General features: G+C 36.1%; 1 protein-coding gene across 5 annotated transcripts; it reads right to left on the minus strand.

Annotated features, from left to right (window-relative positions):
• Nucleotides 1-573: 573 nt before the first annotated feature.
• On the minus strand, nt 574-10,950 carry LOC121264640 (phosphatidylinositol transfer protein 3-like). 5 transcript variants are annotated; one of them, XM_041167911.1, is made up of 7 exons: nt 10,212-10,235; nt 8,106-8,204; nt 7,242-7,418; nt 3,078-3,176; nt 2,710-2,952; nt 1,639-2,039; nt 574-1,031 (listed from the first exon to the last, which is right to left on the minus strand). In XM_041167911.1, the coding sequence occupies exons 1-6, from the start codon at nt 10,218-10,220 to the stop codon at nt 1,650-1,652; spliced, it is 1,017 nt and encodes a 338-aa protein (XP_041023845.1). In that variant the 5' UTR covers nt 10,221-10,235; the 3' UTR covers nt 574-1,031; nt 1,639-1,649. The 5 variants fall into 5 exon arrangements, with proteins under 5 accessions (XP_041023845.1, XP_041023848.1, XP_041023847.1 ...); XM_041167914.1 differs by lacking the exons at nt 574-1,031; nt 10,212-10,235 and adding exons at nt 1,418-1,534; nt 10,693-10,950 and having other exon boundaries at nt 1,570-2,039; nt 8,106-8,215; XM_041167913.1 differs by lacking the exons at nt 574-1,031; nt 10,212-10,235 and adding exons at nt 1,418-1,534; nt 10,693-10,949 and having other exon boundaries at nt 1,570-2,039.
• Nucleotides 10,951-12,426: the final 1,476 nt, after the last annotated feature.

Below are 12,426 nucleotides of genomic sequence, written 5' to 3' on the forward strand. Positions count from 1 at the left end.
TAGGGCCAAGCCTTCTAGTCAATCAACTCCTTCACGCCAACAATGTCCTTGGCTGACTCCTCTTCCCTTCTCAATTGCTCCATTTTTCTAGCCAACTCCTCTACCTCCTTCGTTTGCTTTGGCTCTTCTTCTCTTACCTCTTCAATCTCATCTTTGCTAGCAACAGTTGCTAAGCCATTCCCCAAAGGTGCAGGTTTCACAGGCATTTTATAATTAGTAGTGTGTTCCTTCACCTTTTCAATTTCCAGTTGTACAATTTGTTTTCCTTGTCAGCAGCTAACTGTGGGAGCAAGGATGATTGCTCACACGCTGATTTTTTTATAAGACATTACGATTATGAAATTTGTTCTGATTTGCCATTAAGGTTCGTGCCATCTCCATCAGCTGATTCAAGCAATCCCTGAGCTCCTAAAGACTCTTCTCCTGAGAGTCAACCTACTGCTGTAAAACTTCTTATTGCCGGTTGAAAAGTGTGTCGTCCTTCATTGAACCTGGCTCTGATACCACTGAATCTAAATTATGATAGTGATGAACCGAAGAAAATAACAATCAATTTGTGAGATAAGAAATGGATTCAAAGAATAGAAAGGAAAGATTGTATTGATATGTTGGATTTTGTTCGCAAATCCTTCCTCCCATGTAACATAGTTCTTACAAGATAAGTCCAGAATAATCATCTCACTCTCTTCCTTCCCCTTTCTACAATTCGCTCAACATCCCCACATAACCACTCCAAAACAGAAACATACAAAGTATAAAATGACAAGATAAAATCCTACGAAAATGACAGACAACTTAAATTGTAAAGCCTAGCAAAACACACATCTTGACTCCCAAAACCAACAGCTTCAAGCCACATAAAACGCAACGTCTTATTTACTTCAACCCAAATGACATTGTCTTCTTTAAAGCGCCTACGACACCATTTCCAGATTAAACTTCAACCCCTTATATCACTTCGACACACACTTAGCATATTCACTTCATAAGCTAGGTTCCGCCATATCCCCTTCCCTTCCCTAGCTGGGTTCCTAACACAATCGAGTACATGGGTTACTTTTTTAAGCATTCTAAACATCAAAGTTTGATAATTTGCGTCATAGATTTTAAAATCTGACATAATTTCATAATTTAAGGTGTAAAGCTAATAATTTGATCATTAATGATAATTTTTTTTTTTTTTTTAAAAGGATGAAAATTCGAAGATGCAAAATGATTTTTCCAACGGAATTTGGAAAAATCATTCTTCTTTCTGCATTATCGACACACGGGTAAAGAGGAGCAGCAATCCTAACCGCAAAGTTTTTGAGCAATAACTCAAAATCATTTGTACCGGTCTAGAACGATCTCAATGTTGATCAATAGTTCTGCATGCCAAACTAATATAAAATAGACAAGTAATGATACAGTCAAAAAATGGACTGAATGAAATCATTAATCTCAAAAGTTTATATCTGTACAAGGTAAAGAAAACGTACTTTGATGTTTGCGTTCATATCTATGTAATAGATGCACAAAGTACTATATCTATATTTTAAGTATATATATATATATATATATATTATATATATATATATATGGTATATCAACATTTAGCTACTCAATTTTCATTACTAGGTTGCTGCTTCAAGGCCTCACCATTTGCAACATCATTGGAGCTTGGTGGATGGATGGACTTGTATTTTCTCGTTAACAACCTCCAAGTTTGAAGAAGCTGCTTCATCACCGGATGATTCATCCGAGGCCTCTGAACAATGATCAGTAACCAATGAGTCTGATTGCTGGCATTCAGACATTGCAGATGATAATGATGGAGATAAACCACCAGAGTCGATTAAATCAGAAATTTTCCTATCATCTTCCATCATTCTTTGAGCATAATCTTGGTAGACAAAACCAGCTGAACTTCTCCCACCAAATCCGGATTCCAACTTGTCCATATCAAAGAGCTCTTCCATTACCTTCTGGCTTTCTGGGTGTTTGGGGTAGACAAACTTCACTTTCTTGAAGGTTTTGGGCTCAATAAATGGTTTTACCATCTATTTCAAAGGGAAAAAAAAAATTGTTCAATTATTTAAATCCGAAATGCATGAAACATAGGTTAGTTGGTGATATTGAAATCCAAAGATGTCTCATTTTAGAGTCCTTTTATACAAATTCTCTCTTTGCCTATTATACTAAAAAGTTTTCATCATTTTTTCAGGTACCATAAATAAAAGGTTCCTGTCGCACACACTTTTCTGTAATTCTGAAGGAGTCTATAACTGCAGAATATCTGAAGTTCCAAGAATCTCTATGCTATAACACATTGACACAAACGGGTTCCAATAATTGTAATTGAATATTGAAATTTAGTGTACACGTATATACAATGAAAACTAACCCATCGCTTCAGTTTATTTTACAGGAAAGAGCTTTCTTTAAAGCCTGGGTTCACCAGGATTGGGCCTATGACTCGAATTCATCAGTACAACACGGAGGAGTGCTGTTTGATCTAAAAACCATTGGCAACTCATCCCTACTGTAAATATGTTGATGTAAGAAATTTGTCTTTTGATAAGGTAATAGGGTAATAAGACAGATGCCACATGTTCAATTCTCAACATGCATGCATATATATATAGCCAAAATTTACAGCTTAGAGGATACCACAATAAAAATTAACATAAGATGATAACAAAATAGGGCAAGGGTATCATGATGACATACCGTCCAAAAGGACTCAAATACTTTTGGTGGATTATAGAGAATTGCGAGTCCCAGCCTCTCTGGGTAATGATGCTGCAGGATATGAGCCGTTTCCCGAGTCACCTTCATCGATATGCTTGATGTGTTCCATCCTTGAAAATCAATTAGCCACACCATCTGCTCCTGATCTAAATTCAAATTTTTAATGGCATGTTCCATACAGTATACCAAGTACCTGATCTGCCCACTTGTTGAATTTGTATTCTGATATCATAAGAGAAAAGGTACAATCACATATACTTCAACCGTACCAACTAAAAAAAGAAAGAAAAAACAAAATACAATAATTCATGTTGTCTGAGTGATTCTTATCATTCTACTTGAACTACCTGATAACCAGGTCTCATGATAAGAACAATTCGTCCAAACTTGTCAAAGTAATTTGCCATATATACTTTTCCTGTCTCAGCTTCATGAGAAATGTCCTCCTAAAAGCATGAAAAATACCACTTTCAATAAGCAGAAAATGGACAATGCATCTTATATCGTCGTTTTAATTTGAGAGCATGCTTGAGAGAATAAGCCTACAACATAAGTAGCATCACTTACTATATATTAGGTAAATCAAACTCCAAAATGGATGAAAATCAAATTCACCGTTACATATTTAGGTTTTATGCCAAAATCTACAAAAATAAACATCACTTCTCCCAACGATTTTCCAGAACATATCATCTTTCCCTTGATACGGTACTAACTCATAAACATTTGAAGTAGCAGAGCTGCAAGGTAAGGAGTAAAACCTTGCAGAGTGTCCCACCCGGAAGTGGGAATGCCAATCAGCTGGAGAGCAAATATGATCAGCGACACTGCAGCCCATATACATTTTTTGCCCGAGTATAAGAGGAAAAAGAAAAAAGGCAAGTCTCAATGGATCATATACACTGTATACTATGATATTTACTTCCACATTTTTGAGCATATGTTTATCACACAACTCAGAAAAGTGTCAATAGCAAGAAGCAACCCTACCAGCTTTAGGCAGCTACGGCAGAAACTGCAGGTTTATTCATAAGGGTATATTTTAGCCGTGGCTGGTAAATCTATTTCATCTTAGTTTTGGTATAGGTTCTGCTAGGCAGTAAGGGTCTTACTCTGTAGGCTTATTTTAAATATTGAGCTAGAAAAGAGTGGGAATCCAGACTGATAATTACTTACAAAAAAAAGGAAAATGATACCCTTACCTTTCCTCTACTACCCAGCCCCCACCTGGCTTTCTTTTTTCCTTTTTTCTTTTCTTCTGCTTTTAGCAGAGCAATTGAAATTCAAACACATTTCTCCATTTCAGAAGCCCCCTCTCCTTCATGTGGATAGCAGCCTCACGGTGTGGCCTCCTCTCCTTCGGGTTGCGCCTCTCGATATGGTCACCGTTCGACGGCACCATCTCGGGTGAGATATCCACCAAACCGTCTCCTTCGCCTCTCTCCCATACGCTCTCTCTCTTTCTCTCTCACACACACACACTCTCAAAAGCCTCCCTTGCATCGCACCAGTCCATACGGGCGACTGTGAGATTCCTTTGGCTGCTTTAATTCCAAAAGCAGCAGCTTCTTTTGCTCTTGGGAAGCTTTATAGTCTGATTTGGTTCTCTTTTGAAAGCAATGGAGTTGACGATGAAAGCTTCCTCTCCCTGGCATGTCTCTTTTAGAACAAAATCAGAGTCCCTCTCTTTCTCTCTGCTAAAAAATTTATTCTGCAGCCAATTTTTTCTTCCCCTTTTTCTGGTTTGAGGGTATATAACATAAAATAATATTGAACAGGAAATTTCGTTGTTATTAAAAGGACTTGAAACCAAAGTTTTAAAATTCGTTTAGTACCGGCTGGAATGGCTGGAATGTTCCGTGCCAGAACAGTAACCGGTACAGGATAGGGTACTGTTTCATGCTGCCTCAAATTCCGGCCATTCTGGCCAGTTTCGGCCCATTCCGGCCGGATTTCGATATTCTGGCCGAAATGGTAATTTCGGACCGAATTTGACTATTTGCGGTAAATCGTATTTTAGAGAATACATTAAAAATGGAGGGACAGAAACTTAATTTACCCTCTTGGTCTCTTCTCAGAATCTCAAGTCTTCTCCCCCATTCAGCCATTCCTTTGAAATCAAATCTGAAAGTTTGAAACCCTTACTTTTCTCTCCGTCTGTATCTCTCCAATCCAGGCACCAGCGCCAGCTACACTCCGGTGACCAAAAATCAACGGCATCCCAGATTCACAGCTCGAAGCTCTGTCCCAAGACTCCCAACTCTCGATTCCATGTGTTGCTAACTTGCAAAGTCCCTTATCGGTAACTCCATAAACTCTTTACACCAAATGAAAAATATTTCTTCTCTGTTGCTGGTGGCTTTTTTTGGATGTGGAGACCAAAACAGAAATTGTGTGTTAGGTTTTATTAAGTTTTACAAATAAGTGTTGTTAAGACTTGTATTGATAAGTATTATTGAGTTTCTCATGTATATACATTTCTAAGACTTATATTGTTGTTATTTTGGAATATATAATTAATTTATCAATATATAGACTATTCCGAAATGGTATACCGAAACATTACTGGTATCAAAATATTTTGTTCCAGTGCCTCGACCGAAACAGTCACCGGAATGGTATTCAAAACTTTGCTTGAAACAGAGCTTTGTTCCAAAAAACCAATGGGTAGCCATTACCCTTAAACCAACATAACATGTTTTTACAACTGTCTCCGGAGACCATGATTTTGATACTCTTTAAAAGAACAAAAGAAAGATAGATCACAGCAAAAAAAACTATAGAGTTTTCAGCCTTTGCTTTTTGCCAAGGTTCTCAATTGAATTGACAAAACTCAACAAGCGTAAGATACAAACCATAGCTGCAGATAGTTTCAAGTCAAGGTGAAATGGTTTAGAGTTTCTACATCATAACCTATTACAGCAATTGGTACTGGAAGTAAAACAGCTTCAGTGGACACATATAACCAAAACAACCTGAATTGCAGACAAAATCAAGAGCAATATCAAATGTATTCACAGTGGCTTTCAGGTGGAGGGGAGAGAGTTTTGAGCTTCTGAGCAAGCATGGCTTTTGGGCATAAGAACAGGTACTAACCTTTCTGACAGCGTTTTTAATCTGAGAGACCAAAAGGCAGGAGGAAAAAAAATGAAAGCCACGTGGGTGGGTAGTAGAGCAGTAGCGGAGGAGATGTAAGGGTATCATCACCCTAAGAAAGGGTCTTATCTAGTTAGTCCCAACAAGTGCTATTTTCCCATTGAATACATGATGTGTGCCAATATTTTTAAGGAAAATGCTTGCCCCACCACTCTTCCTTCCCGCTTGAGTGTCCCGCTTGATGTGGCATCCTGGCGTCATGACTTAATTGATTAAAACATATCATGCCTGCATCCCAAAAGCGGTTGCTTCTCCCTCCAGAAAACACACTACCTTCTTCTCCCTCCCCTCTCCCTGCACCCTACCTTCTTCAAACCATCTCTCCCTCCCGAAAATCCTCTCCCCTCTCCCTGCATTTCGTGTAGTGCTGGGTTTGTCCTTTTTTTTTTTTTTCTTTTGATAATCAAAACTCCACATAACTTGTTCAGTTAAGATCCACTTACATGAACCCTTAGATATCACAACATACCACCGACCCATTCGCCAAAACCTCCCAAAAACCCCAAATCAGCTGCAAGTCCTCCCCCAAAAACTCAAAGCTCATCCTCCATACTCAAATACTCCTCAATATTTGCCTGGTGCAGCACCACAATCCCATTTGGGTCCTGCTTTCTACAATCTTGGGTACTCTTGGCAGCAATCCCGAAACCCAAAGGCACATCCGACATGGAGAACACCATGACGCCTTCACCGGGCGCAATATTCACGGTAATCCTCCCCAACCCACCTTTCAAAACGTGGTTCCCGTACAGGAACGACATCTCGGAGGTAGGGTTTGAGCCAAACTTTGTGCTTGGCATTTGGAGCAAGGATACTCAAAGATTGAACGGTGAGGTGGAAGCTGCCGTCGTGGGTGAATTTGCCAATGCAGGTGTCGAGGGAAAGGAGTTGAGAGTGAGCGATGCAGGTGCTGGGACGTTTGTCTAATTATAATGAAAAAGGAGTGCACTTTGCTGGATCTATTCATGATTGCTTCGGTTCAAAGTTTTTTTTTTTTTTTCTCCACTTTCTACACATCCAAACAGACCATGCAAAATCCAAAAATAACAGAGGAGAGAAGGAAAGAAACGGGTCTCTTGTGTGGACGAGATCTGTCGGGGAGGGGTTTGGGGGTATTTTTTTCATCCAGGTGGGAAGAAGTAAACGAGGCATTAAAAAAAAAAAAAAAAAAAAACACAAAGCAACGTGACAGTCCACGTCAAGCGGGAACCGAAAACGGGAAGCTACAGCGGTTGCTGTAGCAGCGCCCTATTTTTAAACATGATGCATTTGATAATTGAGATGTTTACATAAAGAGGAGAAAATGGAAATCTACTCTTACATATCATTATTTAATATAGCGCACATATGCATACCCATCGGATCTTCTCTGGCTTGTACTCCAGCCTCCACTTCAAGGTTTGCTTCAGCATCTTGCCTGCCTTCTTTGTATTCCAGTTCTGAGCTCTAAGAAACCTCAATATTGATGCATTGGAACACAGGACTGGAAGCTTATCAGCAATTGGACCAATCAATTTTCTTGTTTCATTGATCTGGAGAAAAAACAGAACCAATGTTTCTGATTTCACCTTATCAAAATGTTTAAGATTTCACCTAGTAAGAGATCCCCCATAGATTATCTCTTACTCACCACTTGAAAGATCATTCTGAGTAGCAACTGTGTTTCCTACTCACCTCCATGGTGAAAGAGACTCTATGACATGATTAATGTCCATGACGCAAAGTTTGAAATTAAATTTAAGCATAAGAAACACGCATATAATTTCTATCACACAAAATGAAGCATAATACCAATAAAACTAATAACAAACTTCAGTTTCTCCTAGCATTGATCTGATTCACAAAATTGGCAAGTGAGAAGAACCATGGACTTCCATTTTTCATCCTAAATTTTCTCAGTAAAAAGACATACTGGCCAGTTAATATTATTTAATATTATTCCTTAAATTTGTAAGCAGCTCTAACAGACAATTTTACAGTTCAAAATCACCAAAACAAGTAAAAGATTTACAAAAAATAAAAAATAAAAAGGAAATGGTAAAGATAAAGCTTTTATCCCCACTTTTCTCATACCCAGCATATGGAAAATGCAAAAAGTACAGGCAAAAGAAAATTTATGATATCAAGTACTCACAGCTTACCAATTAGATTCCCATTCATTGGTACTGTAGTCAAGTAAATACATAAACAATACATTGAAAACCATACTCAAATAATACCTTGGCCTGTTGCTCTTCAGAAGATAATGTTTTCTCAGTTAAACTTCCTTGCAACTTCTTAGAAGACATCATTTCAGATTTTGGCAAGTCTACAGGAGGCTGAAACGATTCTACAGATATGCATATTGAGCATAAGTAAAAGATTCATATATGTCAAGTTACAAAATTGAGCATTAGTGATTACAGATATATTGGCATACAATATTTCTTGACCAAATAGATCTAACCCAAAACAATTAAAGTGGGGTTTGGATAGTGAGATGAGATGAGATGGTTTTAGATGAAAGTTGAATAAAATATTGTTAGAATATATATATTTTTGATAAGTCAAAAGTATTTTTTTATTTTTTAATATGATTATTGTTTTGGGATTTGAAAATGTTGAATTGTTTATTGTATTTTATGAGGGAATTTGTGAAAATTTTAATGATGAGATGAGTTGGATTGAGATGATTTTGGTATCCAAACTTAGTATGTATAATGAAAAATGACCACAGCACATTAAAAAAAATTCCTGCCCATGTATTAAACCCAATTGACAGATCAAATAATAGGCCTGGTTTGTACAGGATATGGATTCGAAGAGAAAACGAAAAAAAGAACATGCTGGGCATCTAAAAACTGTACAAAACTTGCTAAATAATTGTGGAGATTATAAATCCTAGGTTCCACACTTGTCTTAAGTGCATCGCCAATAGAGATCTTCAGATAAACATAGGGTGTGCTATTGCTTTAACACATGGGCGAGGTTGCTTTAGAGTCTTCAGAAATCTCTCTCTCTCTCTTCCCACTCAAGTTTTGCTAAAATTATTCTCAGATCTCCGCTCCATTTTCGACCTAATCCATCTGGCTCTAGAGTCCTCACTAGGATCAATTACAGACTCAATATCCAAAGGCTCGACATGGGAAACACTCCATGTTCCAAATGGTTCTAAGATGTCTCTTCTCTTGGGCTGGTTTTATTTACCACCACAAGTATCCTTGACACCTTCTCAGTGTAAATGCTTCCTTCCCCATCTAGAAAAGCCAACTTAGTGAAAATGTCCCCATTTCAATCTTGGAGATCCAACTCCTCCATAGGCACCAAAAATAACTTCTTTTGTTTCCAATAGGCAGCATCCCTCCAGTCAAACTTTAGACTGTACTTAAGACCTATGATACTTCCTTCAGGTTCAACTGTACTTGAGATCTTTTTGTGCATTCAGTTTCATACTCCATAACCTTGACACAGTCCAGCAATATGAGATCCCAGTTGTGTCCAGCAATATGAGATCCCAGCATTTTATATGAGAATTGATCTGCATAGAGGCTTCCCCAATAAGGCTTTTCCAATCCTACTCATGCTGGGTATCTCGTATAGGCTTCCAATCCCAACCTTTTCGAGAAACTTATTGACTCATATAGGCTCCAGTAAAGTCATGCAGGATATATCTCTGAAGATACGGACTTAGAAATAATGAGTAGAAGCAGTTAAGCTTTAAGACCCAAGACAAGCACACGATGTTCAATGATGCAAACAACATCCTGGGGGCTTTCTTAAGAATTAACATGCTATAAAAAATTCTTCAATAGAGTGACTAATGGACTAAAAAATTTAACTTCTCTCTGCTTCATCTTTTTAGACCTTCAATTATTATCGACAATTGTATTATATAATGTTAAATACCACAGAGATTCGGTTCGGGTCTCTTAACTTGTTTATTGTCACTCCTCAATTCTAATTTAACATATCTGCAAAATTGAACAACTGTAGGTAACAGTTCTTTAAATTTTCCAGATGCACAAAGCACCCTCAGTCAATAACGAAGATATCTGCCTAATATATGCCTTCAACGTGCAAAGGGTGGCAACTTCAAATTACGAGGCTCCTCTCTTATAACCAAAGATACTTTTAAATTTGTACAAAAGCACTTCCATACCCACATCTCATAACAGAGTAAAACAGTTCTCCCCGCTCAAACTCCTTCACCAGCAATATTACCACGTCTATCACCGCAATAATATCAACCATGCTTCCCATTACATGACGCTTATAAATTGATATTCTTCTTCTCTCTCTCTCTCTCTCTTAATCGTTTTAAACATTAAAAAAAAAAAAGACTTTACCTGGAGCATGATCTTCCTGGTGAAACCGCAAGACCTTGATAAATAAAAATATCAGCAAGAACCGAAAAGGAAAAAGAATAGGATGGTGTTTAATCCGAAACTAAGCACCAGAATCCGCAGTTTCCACCCCCTCACCCCCCAAAAAAATAAAAAAAATCAAGTATTTATGATGCCCCAAAACGTTATTTCCTTCCCCACCTGTCCCTGCCCAAACTTCTCTCTGCTTCATCTTTTCTTTTCAGCTCCTTCGTGAGGGCTAAAAAATTCTTTCAAACAAGATAGCCAAAAGACCCCTTAAAGATCTAAACAAAACTATCAAAACATGTTCACTCCAATATCACAGTCCCCAGAAAATCAACCATATTCTGACTTACACATACACATACACATACATATGCATTGATATTCTTGTCGATTCATAAATCTCTGAGTTATTTCAAAAGCAAAGAAGACAAATGCTACATCAGACAGTTTTTAGTACCTCTTGCAGAACCAGGAGGCTTATCTCAATGGGAGATAAAACCACAGATTTGTGCTTTAGGAAATCAAGCCGCAAGGGATTTGCAGCGCGGCCCCATATGTGCGTGGGATTGACGACTGAGTACCACGAGCGAGAGAAAGGGAAATACAGACGCGTCACGTACAACTATTATCCATACCTCCTCGTGTCTTTGACCAGAAGGTGGGTAGGCCGTATGGCTAAGCATAATGTATTTGGTTCTCCCCTGGTTTGGAATGTCTTCATTGTCTTGGCATTTGTTTGGTTAGAGAACCAGCAGTTGCATCAATAAACTTTGGTAAAAATTTGATTAGAAATTTTAATTTTACAAATTTAGTTAGTCATTTTTTATAATATTAAATAATAGACTCAACAAATTTATTATTATTTTATTAAAATATTAATTTTAAAATTTTTATTTATTTGAATTTTAAATATTTATTTATTATTAAAAAATGTTCATAATCAATAACTACTTTTTCCTTAAAAAAAAAATGAAAAAAAAAAAGTCAATACACGAAATTCAACCAATTGCATAATCAATAACTCATTAATACACGTCTCTGTATGTGTCGTTTGTGTGTGTGAGAGAGAACCAACAGGTAGCAGCTTGGGAGTAGAGTTAGCGAGAAGGAATTTTTTAGTCACAAAATAATATTTAGAATTTAAGCAGTGAATTAATCTTTGACTATAAATAATGTTCATTTATTGAGTCTATTACAGTGCATTAGTTGTGCACCCTAACTATTTCTTAGCTAAAATTTAACTTTATTGAGTCTAGTACTAGTGCTCGATTTCGAATATGGTAAAGAAGAGAAATGTTACTATCACGTTTTTTCTCTCATTCATTTTTATCTCATTTTATAAAATATCATATTTTTATTATCTTTATATAATCTTTTATTATTTAAAAAAATTAAAATTTAATCGATAATATCCTATGAATATAATCATCCATATACACATAACTATATATAAGAAAAATACTTTAGTGATAATCACGTTGTTTTTACGTTTAATCATTGCATACATAGCTACATATACATTGCGCAGCTTGCTTAAAATAAAGAAATGGGATATTTCCTTTTTTTTTTTTTACTTATCAAAAAAAAGAAAATGGGATATTTCCTACAAAGATATATTTTTCATTATTGTATAATACAGAGTAAAGTACAGGCTGGAGAAGGACTTTTTGTGGAAGAAAATGAGTTTGAGTTTTTAATTTATTAGATTCGGTTTCTTTTTTTTTTTTAATTCTCTAGAAGAGAATATATGGTTTTAAAATAGAAAAAATGAAACAAAACTTCTAAACATATTATTAAGAAAAACTAAGAAAAAGTTATCAAACAAAACTTCTAAATGGATTTAACGAAAGTAATGTCTTAGGTATTTATAAAAATATATATATATTTTAATGTAAAAAATAATTTTTTTATACTTAGATTTACTTTCTTTTTTTATACAAATAACTTATTGATTTATTATTTGAGATTTATACATATCATTACTCTAATAAAAATTTAAATAAAAACCACTTTTCTCTTAAAAACTACAAGATTGTGTGATAATATTTGATCATCTTTAAAACTGTAATGCTCAGCATAATCGATAAATTACTTCCAACTTAAAATATGATAATAATTAGGGAATTTTTATTTTTATTTTTATTTTTATTTTTAATAATTAAAGATTATAGTAACTCCAATCCGCTATTGG

Source organism: Juglans microcarpa x Juglans regia, chromosome 5D (assembly GCF_004785595.1).
Source record: "Juglans microcarpa x Juglans regia isolate MS1-56 chromosome 5D, Jm3101_v1.0, whole genome shotgun sequence".
NCBI classification, from domain to species: Eukaryota; Viridiplantae; Streptophyta; class Magnoliopsida; order Fagales; family Juglandaceae; genus Juglans; species Juglans microcarpa x Juglans regia.

What these genes read in the sequence shown, in the direction of transcription:
- LOC121264640 (XM_041167911.1), bottom strand. An exon ending in TCATGAGACCTGGTTATCAG is followed by an intron (nt 2,953 to 3,077) that starts GTAGTTCAAGTA and finishes TTATGATATCAG; the next exon opens with AATACAAATTCAACAAGTGG. An exon ending in TATTTGAGTCCTTTTGGACG is followed by an intron (nt 2,040 to 2,709) that starts GTATGTCATCAT and finishes CCTTTGAAATAG; the next exon opens with ATGGTAAAACCATTTATTGA.